Here is a 25,845-nt window from a genome sequence, read left to right on the forward strand (position 1 = left end):
GAGGCGAAAGGGGCCGGCTGCTCGGCAGTTGGCTCGGGAACCGCCAGGGGGCGCGCGCGGACGGGCGTTAGGCGGTGGCCGCCGAGCTGCGAGAGGGCGAGGAGAGATGGCTCATGGCAACCCCGTGGTGAGGGCGAAAAGCTGGGTGGGGGGCGGGATAGGGGGTGGGGTGGGGAGAAGCTTAGCCTGGCTCAGGGAAGCGCCCAGGCATATTTAGACCCTGGGCTTAGCAGGCTTACAAACATCCCCTCTTCTCTCTTAGGATGCTAATGCGCCTGGCCATCTTTGGGGTGTGTGTGTGTGTCCTTTTGCAGAGGGGGGTCCAGGACCTGCTCCCCAAATTCCTTCCCTTGAGCAGACCCATTAAGAGGCTCTGGGTGGTACTTAAAAGAACCGCTCGAGCAGAAAAAAAGAAGAATTTTTCTTTTAAAGACGCACTCCCCCAGCCCTCTTGGCATTTAACTGAACCGAACCCCAAGAGATTGGTACCCAAGAACCCCGTGCTAGAGAGCTGGTATATATATCACCTTTCTGTCGTGTTATGTTAGTATAGGGCACGGTTAGTTGTTGTATGCAGTTGCGGGTGAAGACCGCCGCAGCCTTGATTTACATCGCTTTTAATGGGATGGCTAGGAGAAGAACTAGTCACTTGAAGCCAGGCTACTGCAATGAAGCCTCCATGTTTAGAGGCAGTCTGCCTTTAAACCTCCATGTGCACCGGTAGTGGGGAGTGGGGAGGAAGGCAGCCAGGGGCAGGGCTGTTGTTTTCCAGAAAGCATTTTGGGAAACAGGAATGCTGGATTGGTTGGAAGTTTCAGTCAACCCAGCAGGGTTATTCTTTTGGTCTATATTTTACACCCTGGGGCTAATCTCCCTCCCCCCCCCCCGCCCCGAATGTTGCTAATGGAGGTAGCCTGCAGCTACCTCTCCTCCCAAAGCCCTGGAACGTTTTAGGTTAGAGAAAAACGAGAGCAAGAGGCGACATGATAGAAGTTAGTAAAATTAATGCGCGGCATAAAGAAAGTGGACAAGAGAAGAGGTTGCCCCCCCCCTCATAACACTAAAACTCACGGGCATCAAATGAAGCTGAACGTTGGAAGATTCAGGACGGATAAAAGGAAAAGCCCCCCCCCCAACTTTACACGGCATAGTTAAACTTTGGAACTCACTTCCACAAGAGGCAGTGATGGCTGCCAGCTTGAAAGAGGATTGGGCAAATTCATGGAGGAGAGGGCTATCAGAGGGCTGTGCTCTGCGGAGGCAGTAATGTTTTGTGCAATGGGTCAGTGGTTGGCGGTCCGAGCCCACTCAGGGTTGGCTGTGAGCAGAATCCCTGCATTGCAGGGGGCTGGGCTAGATGACCCCTGGGGGTCCCTCCCAACTCTACAATTCTATCATTCTACTTAGTTGCTGGAAACTGCAGGAGGGGAGAACGCTCTTGTGCTCGGCTCCTGCTGGCAGGTTTCCCAGAATCACCTGACTGGTCACTGTGAGAACAGGATGCTAGATTGATGGGCCACTGGCCTAATCTAGCAGGCAGTTCTAGGGACCTCAAGGGTCATCGAGTCCAACCCCCGCAGTGCAGGATTCGAAACCACTAAGAAGGGAGGTAGCGCACTCCACTGTCTGTTGAGCAGTTCAGCCTCCATTCATGACTGCCATGATGTCCTGAGCTACTCCAGAGCATGGATATTTTAGAAGAGCAAACTTACAAACCTGTTGTTTAAACAAAACGCACATGGAACATTTAATCCAAGGGGCTGTCACGCTTCAGACATTTATTTATTTTTGGTGTTAATTTTGTGCTGGTTTTTAAATTTGTTGACGCTACCAAAATTGTTAATGTGCTTATCTTAAAACTCAAGATCTGGAGATTGCTCGTAAAGCCGCTGTGATTAGAATAAATGTTTTGTGGGCGTGTGCCTAACAGCACTAAACTAAGCCTGTGCTGAAATTAATGTAATGTATTTTCGGGGTAAATCTGACCTAGTTTGAAAGTCTTGATTTTTTTTTTTAAAAAAAATGACGGCAACACAAGTTTGCATGTATTCTGGGGAAGGTTCTGAAGCTTTACATTTAAAACACTTCTTTTTTTAAACAAAAAGTGAGGAAAACAAGCTTAATGCTGCAAAGACATTTATTTGCTGGGAAATGTGGCAAAATGTGAAATTAATAGCCTGCTTTGCACGTCACACCAAGCCACACCATGACTTATTGTGAATGCATGGGTGCCTGGAGAGGAACCTATGTCCCCTTCACTCCCCCCCTGGGTTGTTTTGCTTCTGTGCTGAACAGGTGTGGGGTTATGGCATTGGTATGGCTTGCGAGACAATGGAGTGCGCCTCTGGGGGTGAAGTCTAACTGCTCAGTTAGCAGCACCAAAGTGACCTCCCTGGGGTGCAAGCCTGGGCGGTGTGTGTATGGAAGTCCTGGGCTTCCCAGACAACAAGACCCTCCTCTTGGCCTCGCTGACGTGGCCAGAGCAAGACGTTTTGCACCAGCTTGGCTGCAGGAGTTGCCAGAGGGACCGAGTACAAAGCACTACCCAACATAGCTGTCAAGTTTTGGATTTGAAAATAAGGGATCAGCAGTCTCACCTATCCCGGGGACTGTCACATATCAGTGGTGGGCAGAGCCAGAAGCAAAAGTGGGTGGAGCAGCAATGTAAACTCCAAGCGGGCTCGGGCAAAGAGGAGGGCAGCCAGCAAAGAGGAGGGCAGCCACGTGCTCTGCGCGATAGAGCCCCATCGTCTTCTTGTCTGATCCCATCAAAACAGGACAGGAAGCAGCAGCTGCTCAAAGGCAGCCAGGCTCTGCCCGCCAGCTAACCCTATTGGCCGGCTGAGGGGCTCAGTGGCAACGGATAGGGGCTGATGCAGGGGGAAGAATACACCCCCCTGTAAACACGGGAAATGGCCCCCACTTGCTTTGAGGGCTGAAGCTTTTCTCTCCAAGTAGGTGAGGTCTTCCCACCCAGTCCCTGGCCAGCAGGGGAGGAGCTGCTTCCATTAAAAACGGGAAATTTAAGGGAAATAAAAAATAAGGGGGAGCAGCGGGAAACTGCTTGAAATAAGGGAGAATCCCGGGGGAAACGGGATACTTGACAGCACTGCTACCCAACCACCTTAGGGACTCCAGATTTGTGAAGGGTTTACTGCTCAGCCTCTTCTTCTCCCTAAGATGTCATGCAAGGCGGAGGGTACGGATTGTTCCTTGAGGTTTACTCCCAAAGCCTTTCTCATGAATGGGTATAGCCGCAAGGCAGTGGAAGTTTAGGACCAGAGTTTTCCTTCTCCTAGATCAGGTCAAAGTTATTGAGCTTTTTTTTTATTTTTTTAGGAAGGAAAGCAAAGCCCAGTTTTGGGGGGTTCACGTAACACTGAGCTTTTGTTAGGAAGGAAAGCCCTGTTTTTGTTGCTTCAGGTCATTTTAGGGGTGGAGGGCAAAGATGTTGAGTTTCTTTAGGGCTTTAGGAGAGCCAAAGTTTTTTTTTTTTAGCTTCTTTGGGGGGAGCCACTGATCTACCGGTGATCTACCACAGATGTCCAGTGATCTACCAGTAGATCATGATCTACCAGTAGATCATGATCTACCTGTTGGACATGCCTGTCCTAGATGGGCTACCTTGCCAGGCTGACGAGCCCCGTCCGCAGTGGCGAAGTGAGGGGTTGCCCCAGCCACGCTGGGCAGCTTCTAGCATATACAAAAACGCAATCAAACATTAAACATTGAAAACTTCCCATCGGCTACCCTCACCTGGTTTAGCCGGCCAGTCAAAGCCGTTCCTGAGATAAGGCTGCTGTCGCATGCTGACAGCTTCTAATCTAGGAGCCGCAGGTGAGAGCTGAGTGCAGGGTGGGGACCAAAGGTGGACAAACTACCCCAGAAGGAGCATGATGTACCCCCCCCCACCAGAGGTAGTCCCACTCCCCTCACACCCAATGCACCCCATACCCCAGGTGTGGGGTGACTTTAACGTAACTGGGCATTTTGCATGGCCAAAGGAAAGAACTGTGTTTACCTGCCCCAACAGCTTTGGAATGGACAGGGCAGAAATTGAATTGAGGTTATCTGGAAAGTGGGCCACGCATGCATGGAAGTGCAGAGGGCTCCTTTAAGAACACAGGAAGAGCTTGCTGGATCACAGTGTCCAGCCAGATTCCCGGGGCGGGGGGGAATTGGCAAGCAGGACCCAAGTGCAACACCACTCCCCCCCCTTTAGCACCCTGAGTGCTGCTGGTCTTATTGAGATATACCTAGGACTCCTGAGATTTCACAAGCCATTGCCCACCCATGTTTAAACCCTGTTTTGCAGCCACGATGGCCACACCTGTGAATATTTTAAAAGGGAAAATGGGATATTCATCCGTTCTGGACCCAAGACAACTTCTTTAGTACTGCAGAAGGGGTGAAGCTCAGTGGCGGAACACCTGGTTCGCATGCAGCGGGGCTCAGTTTCATTCCCCAGCATCTCCAGGCAGGTTTGGGAGCACCCCATCTGAAATCCCCGAGAGCTGCTGCTGCCGGTCAGTGTAGACATAATTGAGCTAGATATATGTCAGTGGTCCAACGTGGTGCAAGGCAGCTTCTTCCTAGCTTCTCTCAAGGAACTGCAGTACACAGAGACAGGGAGCCTCCTTTTAATTCTCTCCCCCCCCCTCTGATTCAGCCTAAATTCTACAAATCGGTTATCGACGATGTGATTGAAGTTGTCCAGGATGTCTTTGCGGAAGAAGGGGTCGATGAGCAGGTCCTGAAAGAGCTGAAGCGGGTTAGTCGAATGGCTCTCATTTGCAGTTTCCTTCCCTCTCTTTCTCCCATTCCTAGTCTGGTCTGAGTCGCTTGTATTCCTGTTTTCTGCAGAAATGCCCAAACACTTTCCTTTGACATCAGTGGTGCAGTGGAGGGTGGGGCAGGGACAAAGCCCCGCCACTTATTTCACAGCAGAGACAATAAAAAGATCTTCTGGACCGCTATATGTCAATAGTGCCAAATAAATAAAAGAGAAATTCACCAGATAAGCGGATAAGGCAGAATTAGTGAGAAAGCTGTTGAGATCCCCCAAACCCTTCAGCTCCTCATTACTATTCTACCACCGCTTGCCAATGATTACTAGTTTAGTTCATATTTAGAGTTGAAAGCATCTATCTGTGTCACAGGGGCGAAAGGGAGTCATATCTACAGTATCTTCATTTTTTAGTTAATGATGGGATGTGGAACTTCCCCTAAAAATCAAAATTCCGGTTATTGGGTTCTGAAGTACACTCTGAGCTGAGTTTATGTTCTTGTGCTCTGTCTTGCAATTTCCTCACAAAGATCATGCTTCTGGTTCTTGCATACATCCAAACGGGGATGGTCAGGACTCCCCCCCCCCCCAGCCAAAACTTGCCAGAACTCAGTTTCAGCACCTCTCAAGTGGGCACCATTGCCTTTCCTAAGAGAACAAGGGAGGTGGGGTCATGTTGAGCTCCGGCACTTCTTTTTCTAGAAAAATAGCACTGAGGATGGTTATTATAATATTAGATGCCCCCCCCACTTTCTTGAATAGAGTCCAGGGGGTAGTGCAAAGATGTTTAGTTGTTTCCTACAGATTTGAGAGCGAGCATGCACACAGGAATCTCTCTGTATTTCTATAATATTGGTTTCCCCCCCACAAATATACCAGCAGAGCATAGTGGAAGCAGAAATGCTCCCCGAAGCAGGTAGCTTGATCACCGATCCTGCACCAGATCCCCTAAAAGCAGCTAATACAAAGTCTTAAGGGACCCAGGTGGCGCTGTGGGTTAAACCACAGAGTCTAGGACTTGCTGATCAGAAGGTCGGTGGTTCGAATCCCTGCCACGGGGTGAGCTCCTGTTGCTTGGTCCCAGCTCCTGCCCAACTAGCAGTTCGAAAGCACATCAAAGTGCAAGTAGATAAATAGGGACCACTCCAGCGGGAAGGTAAACGGCGTTTCCGTGTGCTGCTCTGGTTCGCCAGAAGCGGCTTTGTCATGCTGGCCACATGACCCGGAAGCTGTCTGCGGACAAACGCCGGCTCCCTCGGCCTATAGAGCGAGATGAGCGCCGCAACCCCAGAGTCGGACACGACTGGACCTGACGGTCAGGGGTCCCTTTACCTTCACCTTTACAAAGTCTTAAGGCTGTACCCCAGTTATTCAGATGACTTCCAGGGAAAACTCTGCTCTGTGCTTCAGAGGACTGTTCCTGGGTTTCACCCTGCAATTATTCATCAATGAACAATTAATGGGTCCTTTATCGCGCACCAGGTAATTATTTCAGCATGGCCATAGGGATAGGCCCACCCGCAGTGATAGAGGAGGCCAAACTCAACAATATATAAAGCCAACGGGTTATGTTAGATCCTGACGGAGAGTGGAAAAATCAGCTGGCTTAAATGAGATCTTTTCACCTTTATTGTGTGTGGTTCCCCCCCAACCTCCTTTTCTTGCAGCGCTGGGAAACGAAAGTGATGCAGTCTAAAGCGACGGAAAGCTTCTTCCGCCACAGCCACCTTCCTCCCCAGTTCACCTTGCACCTGCCTCCCAACTTCCACCAAGCCCTGCAGACGACAACAGGTTAATGAATGGTCTCTTTCTGCAGATACTGCACAGTGGTGGGTGTGGGTAGCTCACTGGGGAAACGTATATCTGGCCTGCAGAAAACCCCTTGTTCAATCCTTGTATGTGATGGTTGTATGTGATGGCTGCCCCTCAGTAGACAAGGCTGGGTTAGACCAGGCAGAGCCAACATGGTGCCTTCCATATTTGGCTTGATTCCAACTCTCATCGGCTCCAGCATGGCTGTTGGTCACGTATGATAGGAGCTGCAGTTTCCACTTTTACTAACGGATACATGGGTGGCGCTGTGGGTGAGACCACAGAGCCTAGGGCTTGCAGATCAGAAGGTTGGCGGTTCGAATCCCCGCGACGGGGTGAGCTTGCATTGTTTGGTCCCTGCTCCTGCCAACCTAGCAGTTTGAAAGCACGTCAAAGTGCAAGTAGATAAATAGGTACCGCTCCAGCAGGAAGGTAAACGGCGTTTCCATGCGCTGCTCTGGTTCGCCAGAAGCGGCTTAGTCATGCTGGCCACATGACCCGGAAGCTGTATGCTGGCTCCCTCTGCCAGTAAAGCGAGATGAGCGCCGCAACCCTAGAGTCGTCCGCGACTGGACCTAATGGTCAGGGGTCCCTTTACCTTTACCTGTGAGGCAATAATACCTTGCGAGGCACAGGCCACAGTCCTATACCACTGAATCAGAACCCTGAGCCTCTTGGGCTTGCCGATCGGAAAGTCAGCGGTTCGAATCCCTGCCACCCTAGCAGTTTGAAACCACACCAGTGCAAGTAGATAAATAGGTACTGCTGCAGTTGGAAGGTAAACAGTGTTTCCATGCGCCCTGGTTTCCGTCACGGTGTCCTGTTGCGCCAGAAGTGGTTTAGTCCTGCTGGCCACATGACCCAGAAAGCTGTCTGTGAACAGACGCTGACTTCCTCGGCCTGAAAGTGAGATGAGCCCCGCACCCCATAGTCACCTTTGACTGGACTTAGCCATCCACGGATCCTTTACCTTTCCCCCTGGAAGTAAGCCCCTTTGAAGAGAGTGGGATTTACGTACAATTTGAGAGGCGTAGGAGCGCTCTGAATGAATTGCAGTCCCAAGTCAAAGTGTGGTGCTGGCTTGATGACGGATTAAACAAAGAGAAGACTTGTGGCCTTTATTGTAACACCAGGGGTGCTTCAGGACGGTTGCTATTTTCGGGTGGGATTCAATCACGTACCAGCCAATTTTCCAGTTGGGCAAATGTAGTGGATTGGGAGGCCTTGCGCAACAAGCTCACTTCTCCAAAAGGTTGGGCTTTTTGCGAGAAGGGAAGTGAGGGGGGAGTGTGTTGGAAAGTGCGGGGTGATGATCTGCTTTTGGTGCAACATCATATCACCTCCCTGCAGACAAATCAGAAGGAATGCTCATTAAATAGCCAGCATTGCCTAATCTCCCTGCAAACAAATTGTGATGGATGCTTAATAAAGCGGTTGTCTGGGAACGCCCCCCGACGCCAGCCTCTTGCCTCTGCTGATTTTTGTCAGGGCTTAATGGTGATGCATATACAGTGGGAGGAATCAGCATGCAGGAGAATTCAAAACTTTACACGAAGCCCTTGTGACATTTGTTATTTAAACAATATTCCTTTAGGTGCTGCTGCCGGCAGAGGAATTCAGCAGTTTGCTACAACAGCAGCGGCGGCGGCCGAACTTGTATGTAGACTTAGCATTGCCTTATGATTTTTCTTATCCCCCTCAAAGGCAAAAACCTTAAATTCTGTATCACTATCAACATTTCCCAGTTCAACAATCTTTGGTGATGATAAATAGCCTTGCAAAATGCCAATTGTAATCAAGCAATCAGCATTCATATTGCAAGCACCGGTAATTATAGAGATGCCCAGTCCATTTTTAAAGAGTTTAGTATCGATTTGGGATGGTGGGGGGGGGGCATTATGCTACTTTTGTCTGCCATCCTAAACCCAATTGTAGATGCAGCCTTCTCTTGGTACATTTGAGATTGGTTTCCCTTATTTCATTTATTGTATTAATTTAATAGCTTGTCTCCTAAAAGCATTTGAAAGCAACTTGCCATTTATGTATTGAATCAATGCTTTTGCTAGACTTGTCGGTACGATGGATTGGGCCCAGGCTTGCACATCACAGACTCCTGCCGGTGCTAGAGGAAGACAGCAGGCAGTGATTTTCACCAATTTTGCCCCCCCCTGCAGTCCCTTGGAAAAACTGTCCCGTAGGATCCTGGGGGACAGCATGGGAGGCACTAAACAGCCAGTTGCTACAGTATTGTGGAGAACTTTGCAATTGCAAATTGCAACTGCAGGCAGGCAAATTGCAATTGCAGGCAGGAAAATCCCTGAGTGGTACATCAAGACCCTCAGTTATGTTCAAGTGATCCATTGCGGGGAGGCAGGGAACAGAACATGGGCTGCACACTACAAAATCTAACTGAATTTTCCTGATGGGCTTCCTTTCACTTCAGGGCACCTCCAGGTCTTCTGGTACAATCTTCACCCTGCCTTCAGGCCTCGCCTATCCCATCCAAATACCCGCTGGCGTGACTCTGCAGACGGCTTCTGGTAAGCAGAGCAGGTGCAGGCTTGGAATGTGGTTGACACGGTCGGCACAGGTTTGAAGAAGTGTGCGAGAAAGACTGCAAGGATTTTGCAGTGTCGAAGGTGGCCGTTGATAAGCTTTAAGGGTGAAGACTGCACCACAAACTAGTTTAATAAAAAAAGAACAAAAGAACTGCTGCATGGTGCTTCCAGGCTGCTGCTGTTTTTGGGTGGGATTTAGTTGCATCCCAAGAAATTCAGGTTTGCACAATGAAAGCTGATCATAGAATCATGGAATCGTAGATCATAGAATTGTAGAGTTGGAAGGCACGAATCTCAACTAAATCATCCATAGAAAATTCTTTCCAGTAGCACCTTAGAGACCAACTGAGTTTGTTCTTGGTATGAGCTTTCGTGTACATGCACACTTCTTCAGATACACTTCTTCTTCTGTGTATCTGAAGAAGTGTGCATGCACTCGAAAGCTCATACCAAGAACAAACTCAGTTGGTCTCTAAGGTGCTACTGGAAAGAATTTTCTATTTTGTTTCGACTATGGCAGACCAACACGGCTACCCACCTGTAACTAAATCATCCATGACACATGGCCATCCAACTTCTGTTTAAGAACTTCAAAGGAAGGAGAGTCCTCCACCTTCCAAGGGAGTCTGTTCCACTGTCGAACAGCTCTTACTGTCAGAAAGTTCTTCCTGGTGTTTTGTCGGAATCTCCTTTCTTGTAACTTGAATCCATTGGTTCAGGTCCTTCCTTCTGGAGCAGGAGGAAACAAGCTTGCTCCACCCCCCTTTCTCTTCTTTGGTGATCACTCATAGTTGAGTAAGATTGTCTTCCATAAACACGGTCTTAACAGTGAGTCCATAAGTGACTGTGGCCAATTCTGGATCCACACATCCTTCCACAGTGGGAGCATAGGTTTCTGGGTGGGAGTTGATCACAATGAGAGTTTGCCAAGTGTGCCTTCCTTTTAGCATGTTTCTCCCTTTCATCCTGAGTTTGATCATCTTCAAAGCCCATGACACATTTGGTAAAGGCTGTTCTCCAATTGGAGCGCTCGTAGGCCAGTGTTTCCCAGTTGTCAGTGTTTATACTACATTTTTAAAGATTTGCATTGAGAGAGTCTTTAAACCTCATTTGTTGACCACCAGTATTACATTTTCCATTTCTATGTTCGGAATAGACTAGTTGCTCTGGAAGATGATAATCAGGTATCTGCAAAACATGACCAGTTCAATGAAGTTGATGTTGAAGAATCATTCCTTCGACACTGGTGATCTTTGCTTCTTCCAGTACAATGGCATTAGTTTGCCCTCCACCCTCCATGTGACATCTCTCATGTACCTGGCTATCCTAGATCAATCCCAGATTATGGCTTGAAGGCACATGAAGCCATTGTCTGCTTGAAGCTAAGCAGGTCTGGTTGGTTAGTGCCTGGATGGGGTACTATCTGGGAACTGCATGTATGTTCCATGATGGAAGAAAGGCAGGATATAAATGTAAGGGTTTGGTTGTTCTTCTTTTAGTTAATTGAAGAAAATAAAAAAGAACTGGGGGCCCCCCAGGTGGACCATGTACGTGTGTTTAACCCTCTGTTAACTGCAAGGTTGAGCTGACTGTTGATGGATGAAACTTTGTAGGAGGGAAAAAGCTGAATGGCAGTAGAGCTGGCTAACCAAGGAATTTGGCCCACCTCTGGCTCTCTTCCCAAGCAGTTCTGATTGGCCATTGAGGGAGACAGGCCTACTCACAATGTTTAGTTTCTCTTTCTTAGGGCAGCTGTATAAAGTCAACATGCCGGTGGTGGTCACTCAGGCCCCAGGAGGTGCAACTGTCCTCCAGAATCCTGTTCAGCAAATATTCCAACAGCTTGGGCGGCAGCCCTCAGGAGCTCAGCCTGTCACCGCTGGTGCCATGCCGGTGAACACCTCTTCTCATCAGGCACCCACTGAAAACCTGCAGGCCCCTAATCCTGCTGTATCTCAGCAAGTGGCAATGGAAGAGAAGACCTTGCCTGCTGCTGCTGTTGTCATGCAGGAGGCTATTGGGAGTCATGGGAAAGCTGCAGTGGGAGCTCTGGTAAGAGAGCAACCAACCAGATCCCTGGAGACTCTTCCAAATGCAGCTGTTCTTGACTTGAAATTATCTGAGGCACACTGCCCTACAGTGGCCACAGAAGCGACGGCAGGAAGCTCTCCCAATGGGTCAGAATTGCCAGTCAATCTTGAGCAGCCGCTGGATCCCGACGATATAATTGAGCTGATAATTATGGGCAACGAGTTGGACGACAGCACTCTCCTGTCTGCAGAAGCCAACCTCTCCTTTTCTGAAGAGGTAATTCTTTCATTTTAAAGCAGGGACAGAGTCCAACAACATTTGGTGGGCCACAGGTTCCCTACTTTCTCTTGAAGGATTTCTTTCCATCTTTCTTCCATTCAAAACTGCTTGCAAATGTGATTTTTTAAAATGTAGCAGAACGTAGGATGTGTGCAGAATTGTGAAATAAGCTTGCTCTTGGGTATTTACCATACTCTTCCCATTTAAAATTGAGAACGAGGTACTTAAAGGAGCTGGCGTGCACCCATAAGGGGGATTAAACTAGATGTTCCAACCAGTGGAAGCTGAACAAAGACTAAACAAGTGCTGTGAGTATTCCCCACTCCTCCCTTGCCCCTCAATTGGCTATGTGGGGGTCAGGAGAACCTCTGGAACAGCAGGGGTGGGGCTGAGAAGGGAGATTGTTCCATCACATAAGCAGAAATGCTTTTGCTGATGGAGTGATCTGCTTAGCACTACCCTGAATTATTTCCATTGCTGATTAATAATAATAATAATAATAATAATAATAATAATAATAGAAGCCTCCAGAACACTGTTGCTGTTGCTGCCGCTGTGAGCGTCTGGGAAGACCGCTCCCTCCTCCGGCCAACTCCATCGGCCCTAGGAGGCAGGCCTACACTCAACCACCACAGCTTAAGAGGCTCCAGAGAAGCCTCCGGAACACTGCTGCTGTTGCTGCTGCTGTGAGTGTCTGGGAAGACCGCTCCCTCCTCCGGCCAACTCCATTGTAATGTAGCCAAAGCAAATTCCAAGTATATTGAAAAATGTACTTGGCCAACAAATTATTATTCTATTCTATAAATTATTCTATTCTATTATTATTATTATTATTATTATTATTATTATTGACTACTTTCTGAAGGCTTTTTAAAAATGAGTGCATGCTTGTGGAATAGTTTCATTTCATTTTTATTTATCTTTGTAAATTTTCAGTGATTGAAAGCTGGGAGGAGGATCTTAGTTTCCTCCTAAGCCCCGCTCCTAGGTTTGACCCTGGGAAGTTGACACGGATCTTTTCTGTGAGCACGCTTAGGTCTGAATTGATCTTGTGAGCCTCTCCCATAGACAGAAGGGCAAGGCTTCAGAAGCAGTGCGGTGGGCATCTGTTTGTGAGGAAATGCTCCCATGTCTTCAGTGTAGTCCAAATCTTCCTTCCAGCTAGAGACTAGCGTGCAGATGGAAGCTGAACTGCAGACCCAGAAGGATATTGCCAATAATATTGAAGAGATAATTCAGCTGGATGGAACAGGTGATGTTTCTCCCAAAGCAGAAATAGAAAGCCCAAGAGATGGGGAAGATGAGGAACTTGTGGGCATCATTGATGCTGAAGATCTGAAGGTCCTGGATGAGGAAGAGGAAGAGGAAGGTGAAAACAGTACCTCAGAAAATCAATCTCTTAGCAGCAGTAGTGATGTCGATGAACCCCCGGTTGACATAATTGAGGAGGTAAAGCTTTTGATCCACTTGAAAATGACTTCCTTTTCACATCTGTGGGTGAGGCTGAAACTACACACGATGTAAACTGCTTTCAGTTTTCTTTTCCTTTTTATAGTCAAGCAGTGCATTAATTTTATGAAACAGATACTGCAAACGGCAGGAATCAGAGAGCAGTTTCGAGTACCAAAATGGGGAAGATATTACATCTTTATTCTTGTTTTGTTACTTGTGAACTTTGATCCCAATCCAGATTTGGACACTTTGAGTCTTTGAAACTCACCCGCATGCCACCCGGTTACATGATCTGCACTGCAGACACGATTAATTGTGATGCACCTGTTGGGGCGATGGCACTGATGAAAAACGTCTCTCCCCCTTTCATTCTTTTCCTGCATGAAAACGCATGCTCTGCCCTGTAGATTGCCCCGCCTGTTTTGCACATGCAGAAACTGAGATGGAGACATCCTCTGTGTTACAACAAACACGTCCTATGGCAGTATTTTTTGGTGGTTCCTCATAACACTTCCTCAAAATTCCAGGATATACTTGCACATCCCAGAGTGGCCACTATATCAACCCTTTGTGTTCTTGGAAGGCTGCTAGCATAACAGAGTTGACCAGTTCTTGTTGTTGTTATTTAAGAAACATAGTTCAATTCCAATCAGGGGAAAAAAAACTTTTCCTTTTTTAGGATCCTTTAAATTCTGGGGATGATGTCAGTGAGCAGGAGACACCAGATGTATTTGACACCGATAACATAATTGTGTGCCAGTATGACAAGGTACAGTGAAGAATGCTTGCTAGTTAAATGGGCCTTTACAATTTAAGTCCTCCCACCCCTGTTAAATGTTTGGGGAAAATGTAGCTGCCTGCCAACCTCTTTCACACCTAACACAGACCTGGGTTTGCCATGCAGTGAGTTTTTCCACAGGCAGCCGCACCAGTCATGTTTCCCTGATGAAAGTTCCTGTATGATTGCATTTACATTTTGTGTCTTAAGTAAAACAACTTAGATGTGCACTGAAACAAAAAAAAATGTGGGAAGTGGACCTAGGAATATATTAAGACAGTTTTCCTGCTTTTTGAGGGTGGTATGGACGGCAAATCCCATCAGTCCTTTCCATTGGCCATGTTGGCTGGAGCTGATGTGAGTTGCATATGGGAGCAGTGCTGTCAAGTATCCCGTTTCCCCCGGGATTCTCCCTTATTTCAAGCAGTTTCCCGCTGCTCTCCCTTATTTTTTATTTCCCTTAAATTTCCCGTTTTTAATGGAAGCAGCTCCTCCCCTGCTGGCCAGGGACTGGGTGGGAAGACCTCGCCTACTTGGAGAGAAAAGCCTCAGCCCTCAAAGCAAGTGGGAGATGTTTCCCGTGCTTCCAGGGGGGTGTATTCCTCCCCCTGCATCAGCCCCTATCCGTTGCCGCCGAGCCCCTCAGCCGGCCAATAGGGTTAGCTGGCAGGTGGAGCCTGGCTGCCTTTGAGCAGCTGCTGCTTCCTGTCCTGTTTTGATGGGATCAGACAAGAAGACGATGGGGCTCCATCGCGCGGAGCACATGGCTGCCCTCCTCTTTGCTGGCTGCCCTCCTCTTTGCTCCGCTCCGAGCCCGAGGCCGCTTGGAGTTTACATTGCTGCTCTGCCCACTTTTGCTTCTGGCTCCGCCCACCACTGATATGTGACTGTCCCCGGGATAGGTGAGACTGCTGATCCCTTATTTTCAAATCCGAAACTTGACAGCTATGGATGGGAGTTGCCTAGTGGGTGGGAAGGAATGGAGTTTCCCTGGGAAAAGGTGTGGCTGTCTGGAATCCTGAACAGCTCCCTGCCTTGCAAGGTTGCTTGTTCCACATGTAAGCTACTTTTAAGTGTGCAGTGTAGATATTTCTGAGCGCTTCTCCATTGCTTACCAAGGAAAGCAACTGTTATTTTAGTGGGATTTTAAGGCCCCAGTATCCTGCTTTTTTTTTTTTTAACCAGGTTCAGCGGAGTAAGAACAGATGGAAGTTCTACTTGAAAGACGGTGTGATGTGCTTTGGGGGAAAGGACTACGTTTTTTCCAAAGCCATTGGAGATGCAGAATGGTGAAATGTACAAAAATATCCAGAGCGTTTTTGTTTTTTGTGTGCAACGTTCAGTAAGAATATACTGAAATGCTTGCCTTCCAAAATGTGAAATACAGCAATGTGAAAAGAGACTTCACATGAAAAACACATGTAAAAAATGAATAAATCCTATGTTGACAGTGATTGTGCATTGGCCAGCTTTGCCTTTTGTGCACACACACAAATGTGGGTTATGCAGCTCGCTTAGTGCATCTATTTGTGGCATCCCTGTTCTTTGATGCTAACCAAATCTCCAAGCCAGCTTGAGTTACAGAAGGCACTGTAACTTAGGGGTCTTGAGTTCTCCCAGCAGTCAATGAAGTGGTCTGCAGTGATTCCGTAGGGGAACTTGCACCCTTGGGGATTTCAGATTTGTTTGACTCTGTACACACCTTCAGTTGCGCAGTGCTACATTTACCCAGTATGCCCTTCCCCAAGCAGAAATGCGGAAACTGTGGCCCTCCCTATTGGGCCCCAGCTGCTGTCAGTGCCAGCCACCATAGCCAGTGGTCCAGGATGATGGGTGTTGTAGTCCAGTAACATCTGAAAGACCTCAGGTTCCTCATCCCTGATTCTGATGAGGATGATGATGAGTTCTCCAGCTCTGCTGCACTCATAACCTGTTTGCCAGTTTATGGCATGGTTGGGGGCTGACCATGCATGCAAAAGTCAAATGCAAACCCTTCTTAGCAGAGGTTGCACACGAGGGAGCAAGACACAGTGATTTTTAAAAAAACACTTCCAAAATAGCCAACCAAACATTGTTTAAAAAAAGGTAAAGGACCCCTGACAGTTAAGTCCAGTAGCAAACAACTCTGGGGTTGCGGCGCTCATCTCGCTTTACTGGCTGAGTGAGCCGACGTTTGTCTGCAGACAATTTTTGTGGGTCATGTGGCCAGTATGACTAAGCCACTTCTGGCAAAACCAGAACAGTGAATGGAAACACCGTTTACCTTCCTGCCGGAGCGGTACCTATTTATCTACTTGCACTTTGACGTGCTTTCGAACTGCTAGGTTGGGAGGAGCTGGGACTGAGCAATGGGAGCTCACCCCATTGCGGGGATTAAAACCGCCAACCTTCTGATCGGCAAGCCCTAGGCTCAGTGGTTTAGACCACAGCGCCACCTGTGTCCCATTGTTTACTAGGACATTAATAAACCAGACCAGGAGGCAGAGAAATTATGGGTGGTGTTCAGCTACGTTTTACTGAGAGCAGACCTGTTGAAATCAGTGTTCTGAACTTAGTCATGTTCCTTAATTTCAGTAGGTAAACTCTGAGTAAAATCTAGCTGCATACCACATGGTGTCCCCACATGGCTTAACTGCATTAGAATCCAGCATGTATTTAATCACTTCTTTAGTAGAATCAAGTCTTGGGATACACCTTCTTACTTGGAAGTACTGAATTCATTGGGTAGTATTCAGTTACGTTGTACTCAGAGTAGACCCACGGAAATGAGTGAATCATGGAATTGTAGAGTCGGAAGGGACCCCAAGGGCCAGCCTGCAAAGAAGAATCCTGCCCACAGCTATCCCTGGGTGGGTTTGAACCAGCAACCTTCTGGTTAACAGCCAGACTCACTGACCCATTGTGCCACGGATACAATTGCGAACTTGGGTCCATTAATTTTAATGGATCTACTCTGAGTGAAGCTGAATGCTACTGTTATGTATTCAGTGGTCTGTCTTTGCCTAAGCTTGAATCTGGACTAAGGATTCTGAGCTCCTGTGTTCTGATTCAATACATGTTGTCCAATCACAGAACATTTCAGGATTTTGGCTTCTGCCATTGGCTGTTGAACTCTGAGTCATGATTCGCAGTTTGGAAGTGTAGACAACCAATCACATTGGGTGTGGGAGTGGCCCAGGCTTTCAGAACTGTATATATGTAGTTGCTTTGCCTGTGTTTCCCAGTTACGTAGTTCAATAAAGGTTCTTGCTGTTATCACTGTGTCTTGCCTCGTGGGAACCTAAACTTCAGCTACCTGATACAGGTGGGTAGCCGTGCTGGTCTGCCATAGTCGAAACAAAATAGAAAATTCTTTCCAGTAGCACCTTAGAGACCAACTGAGTTTGTTCTTGGTATAAGCTTTCGTGTGGATGCACACTTCTTCAGATACACTGAAACAGAAGTCACCAGATCCTTAAATATAGTGAGGGAGTGGGGAGGGGTATTACTCAGAGGGTAATTCAGCTACCTGAATGAGACTCACTTCTGAGTAGGCATGCATTGGATTGCACTGTTAAATATAAAAAATGCACCAGAGGGGTGAGACTGGTTGCATTTAAAATGCAGGTGTGCATTTAGGAGAAATGTGCCGAGCAAGCCACATCCACTTCACTTTAATTAATGCCTCGTTGAAATGTATACTCACAAATTGAGCCAGTTCGGTCCTTCTGAGTGTATGACTGTGAATATCTTCCGATCTTTACACAGTTTACTAAGGAACATGATGGATGGGAAGGGAAATAACCCATTTCATCTTATTACAATGCAGATCTCTTATTTCCAAGGCCAGATTCGCTACAACAATTAAGAACATGCTTGAGCATTAATGGATGTGTCTTTTACATTTTTGGTGTTTGGGGTATAATTGCTTTTGAAGTGCAGCACAATTTAAACCTGACCCGGTTTACTCTAATTATATTTATGTTTTGCTCCATTTAGAGTATAAATTAGAAGTGAATTATCTTCTTTCCTAGTTGACAATTAAATGCTTTGGGAAACTCGAATTCTTCTTTAAAATAAAAATAAAAATCAGGATTATTCTGTTGAGAGCTGAAATGTGAATAGTTTAATTAGCTTATTAGGACAGTCACAGCATCCAGTTTAATCAGCTTATGAGAACCGCCCTATTCTGGCTTCAGGGTTGCCAACCTGATGCCGGAATGGGAACAAGCTTGTTTTCTCCTGCTCTGGAGGGTAGGACTTGAACCAGTGACTAAACACCAGGAACAATTTTCTGATAGTAAGGGCTGTTTGGCAGTGGAATGGTCTCCCTCAGGAGGGCTGTAGACTCTTCTTCCTTGGGGGGTTTTAAGCAGAGGCTGGATGGCCATCTGTCATGGATGCTTAAGCTGAGATTCCTGCATTGCAGGGGGTTGGACTAGATGACCCTCGAGGTCCCTTCCAGCTCTAAAATTCTGTTTCTAAGTTTCTGGGAAGCAGGACATGAACACAATAACACTCTTTCACTTGTTATCCCCAGCAGCTAGCGTTCAGTAACAGTAATCCAAGGGACCTGATTACTGATCATTTATCTGGATTTGCTTGTATAAAGTTTAGACAGAAGGTTGGGCCATGGGCCTATTCGGTTTAATGTGGATTGTGGACACCTTGAGCCCCTTTTAATCAATGTTGCTCTTCTGCATTTAAAGGGGAGAAAGTTGTAGTTGGAGGAGGATGCCACATGGATGATGAGGGGAAATTAAAGGAGGCGTTTGGGGTCCACAAGATGCTAATTTTTTAAAAATTAATCTTTATTGATTTTAGTTACACATATTAAAAATATTTACAGTCTCAACAATACAAATAAAAAAGAAAAAGAAAAAAGAAAAAGAAGGTTAAAATTGGTTTACATAACCAAACATCTCACATACAAGTCTTCCGATCTTTCTTAATGTACTTTTGTTACATCATTATTTATCTGCACAGTTTTGATTTTTATTTCTCATTCATTTATCTTCAATAGTATTCAATATTTATTTATTTACACGAATCACTCTAGTTCTGTTAATATGGCCTTATTATTACAGTATATTCTTTTGTATTCTTTAAATATTTTCCATTCGCCAAATTTTTCCTGCTTCATTTCTCCTCTAACTCCTCCCATCAGTTTCACCAGCTGCAAATAATCCAACATAAGCACCTGCCATTCTATGATTTTGGGTACTGATTCATTCATCCACTTTCTAGCCACAAAAATTCTAGCTGCTGTGATGGCGTACATAAATAGCGGTCTTATTTCTTTTTTAATTTCCAGGGGTAGAATCCCTAACAGGAAGATCTCTGGGTTTTTGTTTTTTTTTGGAATGTAATTTTAAACAATTTCTTCAGTTCATTATATATGTTGTCCCAAAATTCCCCAATTTGACCCCACAACCCACCCACCCTACCCCACACATACCAACAAGCCGCACTGCATCCAACCAAATGCAACCAACCAACCTTTGGATCCTCCGATCTCTCACAATGCCAATAAAAATAAGTAAATATATAAACAGAGGACCTACCCACGTGATGCTGACACAAAAGCCCTGCACAATCCCTATGCAATAGAATGAAAGATCGTTATCCCCAAACTCGCTTCCTCACTCCCTTCCTCTTTCCCTGCAACAGCACAATGTCTATGACAAATAAGTCTCATACTGAATGTAAACGAACTGTGAAAAAGACTCTTACGTATTGAAAGTGGGGGGGGGGTGCTATATGTACTTTCCCTTGTTTATTTGTTTGTTTGGTAACACAAGAAAATATTTAATAAAAGCTAATTAACAAAACAAAACAAAACAAAACATGGCACATAAAATCAAGGTATGGATGGGCTGTAAGCCTAGCCTTTAGTGAGCATTTGTGTTGCTTCGTTTGTGGGGCTAGGATCTGGGAGACCCGAGTTCTAGTCCTCCCACAGCCAGGAAGCGCATTGGGTGATCTTTGGCCAGTCACCCTCTCTCAACCTAACCTTCCTCATAGACTTGTAAAATATAAATGTTAATGAATAAAATTAATACTCTGAGTAGGGAATTCCCACACCCCCTCACTCCAGAATTTTGCTAGACTTGAAAGCACAAGCAAGACGGAGTTCTGTTATATTCCGCAGCTGCAAAACACTCAAACACTCTGCTGTTGCGGCAGGTTATCAGAAACAGGAGACAGATCTTATCGGCAGTTTCTTAACGGTGGCATTAAAACTTTTAAAGTTCCCGGTTGAGAAATCGATGTGAGGCATAATTAACTCTGATTTACGTTCCGAAGGCATTTGTATTCCTGCATTAAGGACATGTTCCATTATGTTATCTGCAGAAGTGTCGATTCATTCTCCGGCGAACCCATGCAAAGTGTCTCGCTAATTTCCCCCTTTTCTATAGTCATAAACTGGGAGCGTTTCAGTGCTAATGCATCATCTTGGATTGGAAAGAAATGGCTTGCTAATTTCTTCCGTGAGCGGGTCTGCAAGCTTCCAGGCTGATTTAACCAGAAAATAATAATCAAAACTGAAAGTGTAATAACATTGTAATGAGATTAAAGGTGTGTTTTGCAAATAAAGGCTTGAGGCTTGGCAATGAGGAGGGGAGGAAATGTGTAAGAACCAAAGGCTGCATTTGGTTTTTAATGACAGAATGAAATCTATATTTTCATTAAGGTTGCTATGATAAGTGAAATTGATACCCACTCTCACACACTCCCCTACTGGAGAAAAACCAGGGCAGCGTTACCACGTTTCATTTTCTTTGGATGGGAGAGTACTGGAGACTTATTTACAGAGCATTTAGGATCCACTAGTGTGTTCTGCAACAAAATGTTGCAGTGTGGCGTGCTCCCTGTTCAGGATTCCATCCATTCCCCCTACAGCCTGAATTCCATGGTTACTGAACATGTTCATTGAGCTGTTTTGAGGCTTCCCCCTCCCTTGAGCAGAGTGGGACGGGTTTGTAATTAAAAAAAGAAAAGAAGATTTTTTGTTAACATTTGGGAACTCTCGGAAGCTTCTGGTGGAGAGAAACGCCACTTAGAAGTAATAAAGGAGATGGAGACGAAAACCGCTTGTTGTAATGAGCAGGGTGATTATTTGAGCCTTAAATTCCAAGGCAAGTTAAATTAAGGAAATACATTTCACTGTTGTTTAGCAAACTGATGGAAAAGTATGAGATTTCGAGTCAAGGCAGACATCCTGGAGTTGCAGCAGTCTCAGTCTGTGGATGTCTCCTGTGGATGAAGCACCTGAGAAGCTCAGAAGAGTCGGGCTGTGTGGGGATTGTTGCAACCGACGCCTCACGTGTAGCCGCACACGGGGCACCGGTTGTGGGGCAGCCTGCGGACGGGACGGCCGGTAATCCTGGAGCCCGCTCCCACCGCGCCGTGAAGAAAGGGGTCCGCTGGCTGCAATCTGAGGGTTGAGTTTGTGAGTCCGTGAAGATTCTGTCTCGTGAATGGTTGCAAGCGTCTGTCTGGTCCAAAAAGGTTACAAAGATGAAAATAAAGCCAAAAGGTGGCCAAAACTAAACGGCCAAATAAAAGACTCTAAAATAAAAGTGAAAATAAAACAACGGAGACTGCAGTCTGGTGGAGGAGCCTACCGCTGCCCTGAGTGGTTGGTTTCGCTTTCTGTTTGCAACTGGGCTTGTCACGCAACGATGTTCTCGCGCTTACTCCTCGGCTTTCTCCACACCACAAACAGGGAGCGGCAGCTATTTATTAAGGGAGTAACCAACATCATAATCAATACATCAACCAATTACAACTCTGTTGCTGCCCTAAAAAGAGCGGGAAGAAGATTAACTGACTGTTGCTTAATTCAAAGGTTGGAGCTACTTTCACTCCGTGGAGGGATCCCAGCAGTGAGTCGCCCGCTGGACCCTATTGCTACCTATCCTTCCAAGGCGGAAGGACACAGTAAAAATAATCACAAATAATCACAAATAAACACAAATAACCACAGGTGCGAGCGCACCTGCAAAGTATATTCCCACAGGGCTGGGTCAGATCAAAGACCTGCCCAGTCCAGCATTCTGTTTCTACAGTGGCCAACCAGATCCCCTGCTGCATGTGATCCCCAGCATCTCCTGGACATCCCATGAAGCTGAACGCGGGAAGATTCAGGACTCGCACATCATTAAACTACAGAACTTGCTCCCACAGGAGGAAATGACGGCCACCAATTTGGATGGCTTTAAAAGAGGGTTGGACAAATTAACGGAGGAGAAGGCTGCCAATGGCACTGATGGCTGCTTTGCCTCCATGTTCGGAGGCAGCAATGCTTCTGAATATCACCTGCTGGGAATTGCAGGTAGGCAGAATGCCGACATGCTAATGTCCTCCTTGCTGGCTTCCCAGGTGCACCTGGTGGGCCACCGTGGGAACAGGATGCTGGACTAGTTGGGCCACTGGCCTGATCCTGCAGGCTCTTCTGTTCTTATGGTATTCATGTGGCCTCTGGAATTGGAGGTAACATAGTCCTCATGACTAGTAGCTACTTTTTTTAAAAATAATTTTTTTATTTTTCAAATATATCAAATTACAGCCAATTTAACATCTACCCACAGATTACACAAATCAATGCTCTGCTGAGCTATGACTCCCCTCCCTCACGTGAGCAGGTTTTCTAGTCAATTCTCATCGTGCAGTTTTTATCACTTCACTATTGAACTATGTCAAAGGTTTATTCCAATCCTACCAGTGTTTTGAAACTTCCTCGGTTCAATCTTATATACTCCACAAATTTACTCCAATCTCTTTGAAACCTTGAGTCGTCCTGGTTTCTGACCCTGCCGGTCAGTTTTGCCAGTTCAGCATATTCCACCATCTTCGTCTGCCACTCGTCAATCGTTGGTAATTCCTGTAATTTCCACTTTTGGGCAAGCAATATTCTTGCTGCAGTCGTCGCATACATGAACAATCTTTGGTCCTTAGCTATTTCTTCTCCAATCAAACCCAACAAAAAGGCCTCAGGCTTTTTTGGAAAAGTATATTTAAACATCTTCTTAAGTTCGTTGTAAATTGTTTCCCAAAACGCCTTGACCTTGTTACAAGTCCACCACATGTGATAAAAGTCCCCTTCCTCTTGTCTGCACTTCCAACACAATTTATCATGCATTCTATACATTTTTGACAATTTAACTGGAGTAGCTACTGACAGACTTAACCTCCATGTGTTTGTCTTATCCTCCTTTAAGGCCTTCGCTACATATTGTGGCAAATCTGTTAGTTTAGGGATCCCGTGAGATGAAGTGCTTCTTTTTGTCTGCCCTGAATCAATCTTCAGATGGACCGTAAACCCCACAATTCCTGACCACAGGCTGAGACCATGTTGGCTGGGAACATAGGAACAGCACAGGAACCTGACATATACTGCATGAGAGCATGGGTCCATCCAGTTTGGCACACCCAGCTCTCCTGCATTTCAGGCAGGGGACATTCCCAACCCTATTTGGAAAGGCTGGGGATTGAACCTAAAACAAGTCCGGCAGTTCCTTCTGATATTTGGGCTTTCTTGGAACCCAAATACATAATCCGGACCAACCTCCCCAATAGTGCTATAACAGCAGCCTTTAAGCCACTGTGGGGGAAAGAGGTGGATTGTCAGACTTCGGGGAATCGGCTCCCCCCCCCCTTTACAAATCTTTTAGCCTTCCCAAATGCTCCTTTTAGTCTGCGGGGAACGAAAATGATTACATGTTTAATCAGTGCATGGCACCCCACAACGTGATTAGATTTCCCTTTGCTAATTTTTCAGCGGAGGCTTAATAGCTGCTTGTGATAACGAGAGCTCCTATTAACAGCGTTTTCGTGGGTTCCTATATAATAAGCCACAGTGATGAAATTAAAACTCAGCTACATTTACAATTGTTGCGGGAGATGCCTTTTTCTTTCTTTTTGAAAATAAATAAATAAATAAATAAATAAATAAATAAACCAACCAACCAACCAACCAACCAACCAACCAACCAACCAACCCAAGGACATTTTCACAATGATGCTAAGAATATTTATTTTAAAAAAATCTGGAATGTGTCACACATATATCCATACATAATGTATAGAAACTACGCTGGGGACAAAGCTGGGTAAGTGTGACATTCTTATAATCTGGCAGACCTGGTTTCAGGCAGTTGGAATTTAGCAATTCTAGTCCAGCCAAGACAGAACTCAATGGGGTCATAAGAACATAAGGGGAGCTCTGTTGGATCAGACCAATGGCCCACCTAGTCCAGCATCCTGTTCTCACAGTGGCCAACCAGTTCCCTGGTTCCCTGGGAAGAGGAATTGGCTGTTAAAGCCCTAAACGACCTCAGCCCAGTACACCTGAAGGAGCGTCTCCACCCCCATCGTTCTGCCCGGACACTGAGATCCAGCTCCGAGGGCCTTCTGGCGCTTCCCTCACTGCGAGAAATGAGGTTACAGTGGTACCTCGAGTTACAAACGCCTCAGGTTACAAACTCCGCTAACCTGGAAGAGTTACCTTGAGCTGAGAACTTTGCCCCAGGATGAGAACAGAAATTGTGTGCCGGCGGCGCAGGGCCCCATTAGCGAAAGCACGCCTCTAGTTAAGAACAGTTTCAGGTTAAGAACGGACCTCCTGAACGAATTAAGTTCGTAACTGGAGGTACTACTGTACAGGGAACCAGGCAGAGGGCCTTCTTGGTAGTGGCACCCGCCCTGTGGAACGCCCTCCCATCAGATGTCAAAGGAAATAAACAACTTTTAGAAGACATCTGAAGGCAGCCCTGTTTAGGGACGTTTTTAATGTTTGATGTTTTATTGTGTTTTTAATATTCTGCTGGGAGCTGCCCAGATTTGCTGGGGAAATCCAGCCAGATGACGGGATATAAATAAATTATTATTATTATTATTATTAGCTAACCTGGGAATTGTAGCCCTGTTAGATGAATAGGTGTCTCCTAACAACTCTTGGCACCCATAACAAGCTGCACTTCCCAGGATTCTATGGGATCTAGTTAAAGTGGGATGATACTGCTTTAAATATACGGTGCAGATGGAGCCGCAGTGTGGAGGGGGCTCTTAGCGATGGCCTTGATACTGGACTTAATTGTATAAAGCCGTTGACTTTTCATAAAGTGCATTTCTTCATATCAAAGTGTGGTGACCTGTCCCTGTTGGGCTTGTAGGCTTTCCTGCTCAGCCTAACCTAAGGGCACCACTGCCTATAGGTATAATAGGGGGAAATGTTTGGGGTCCAGCCCTTGGGAGAGAGCGGGAACAAAACATAACAGAAACAAAGATGGCCTGGTCACACATCGATTCCAGACCCTCCAAGTGTCCCTATTTTTCCAGGGATGGTCCCAGATTTACAGAAACCGCCCTGGTTTCTGATTTGATCCCGGAATGTCCTGCTTTTCCTTAGGACGTCCCTATTTTCACTGGAGAAATGTTGGAGGGCGTTAAGTTATGTGACCCCCCGAGCCAAGGATATTCGTTACTCTACAACCTTTGGAAGACACCTGAAGGCAGTTCTGTATAGGGAAGTCTTTAATGTTTAATGTTTTATTATGCTTTTATATATACTAGAAGCTGCTCAGAGTGGCTGGGGCAACCCAGTCAGATGGGCAGTGTATAAATAAAAATAAAAATAAAAAATAGGATGTCCCTATTTTCATTGGATAAACGTTGGAGGGTACGTGATTCGGGCCTCAGATCACTAGAGTGGCACAATTTGGCACGTGTGCATGTGATATGGTAATAGATCCCCCACTCTCAAATGCCTAAAAATCTGCTTTATTCACTGTTGCCAAACACAATCCAGAGCTCTGGCAAAAACAGAGTTTTCTACATTGCTTGTGCAGCATCTAAATTAAAAAAAAACCACCCCGAACCTAAGAATGGGATGTGGGTGGGGGGCTTGATCAGTTCAGGCAGGTATAAAAAATGCTTCGTTCTTCATGTGGCTGAAGTCTTATCATTATTAAAGTTCTCCCAGCAATAACAGAACATGATGAGAGCGACTCAGGTAAATAAAAATCGCGGGAATTTCCCCAGGGGAAAGACTTCAGCTGCAACAAGCTCTCAAAAAGCTGCTTTTGTAATTCTTGAAGCATTTTTTGAGTTTGCAAGGTGCCAGGCATTGTTTCCTTTTATTCGAAAAAAATAAAATGCTGTCGGTA

General features: G+C 46.1%; 1 protein-coding gene across 1 annotated transcript; it reads left to right on the forward strand.

The window, feature by feature from the left end:
- GTF2A1L (general transcription factor IIA subunit 1 like) lies at nucleotides 1-15,150 on the forward strand. Its single transcript, XM_033145069.1, has 9 exons — nucleotides 1-127; nucleotides 4,670-4,771; nucleotides 6,454-6,577; nucleotides 8,193-8,254; nucleotides 9,042-9,138; nucleotides 10,904-11,463; nucleotides 12,628-12,915; nucleotides 13,598-13,687; nucleotides 14,882-15,150. The coding sequence occupies exons 1-9, from the start codon at nucleotides 107-109 to the stop codon at nucleotides 14,987-14,989; spliced, it is 1,452 nt and encodes a 483-aa protein (XP_033000960.1). The 5' UTR covers nucleotides 1-106; the 3' UTR covers nucleotides 14,990-15,150.
- Nucleotides 15,151-25,845: the final 10,695 nt, after the last annotated feature.

Source organism: Lacerta agilis, chromosome 3 (assembly GCF_009819535.1).
Source record: "Lacerta agilis isolate rLacAgi1 chromosome 3, rLacAgi1.pri, whole genome shotgun sequence".
In the NCBI taxonomy this organism is placed as follows: domain Eukaryota; kingdom Metazoa; phylum Chordata; class Lepidosauria; order Squamata; family Lacertidae; genus Lacerta; species Lacerta agilis.

Coding starts and splice junctions, on each gene's coding strand:
- GTF2A1L (XM_033145069.1), top strand. CDS start 107: ATGGCTCATGGCAACCCCGTG. Junction 4,772..6,453: donor TCCTGAAAGAGCTGAAGCGG/GTTAGTCGAATG, acceptor CTTTTCTTGCAG/CGCTGGGAAACGAAAGTGAT. Junction 8,255..9,041: donor CAGCGGCGGCGGCCGAACTT/GTATGTAGACTT, acceptor CTTTCACTTCAG/GGCACCTCCAGGTCTTCTGG.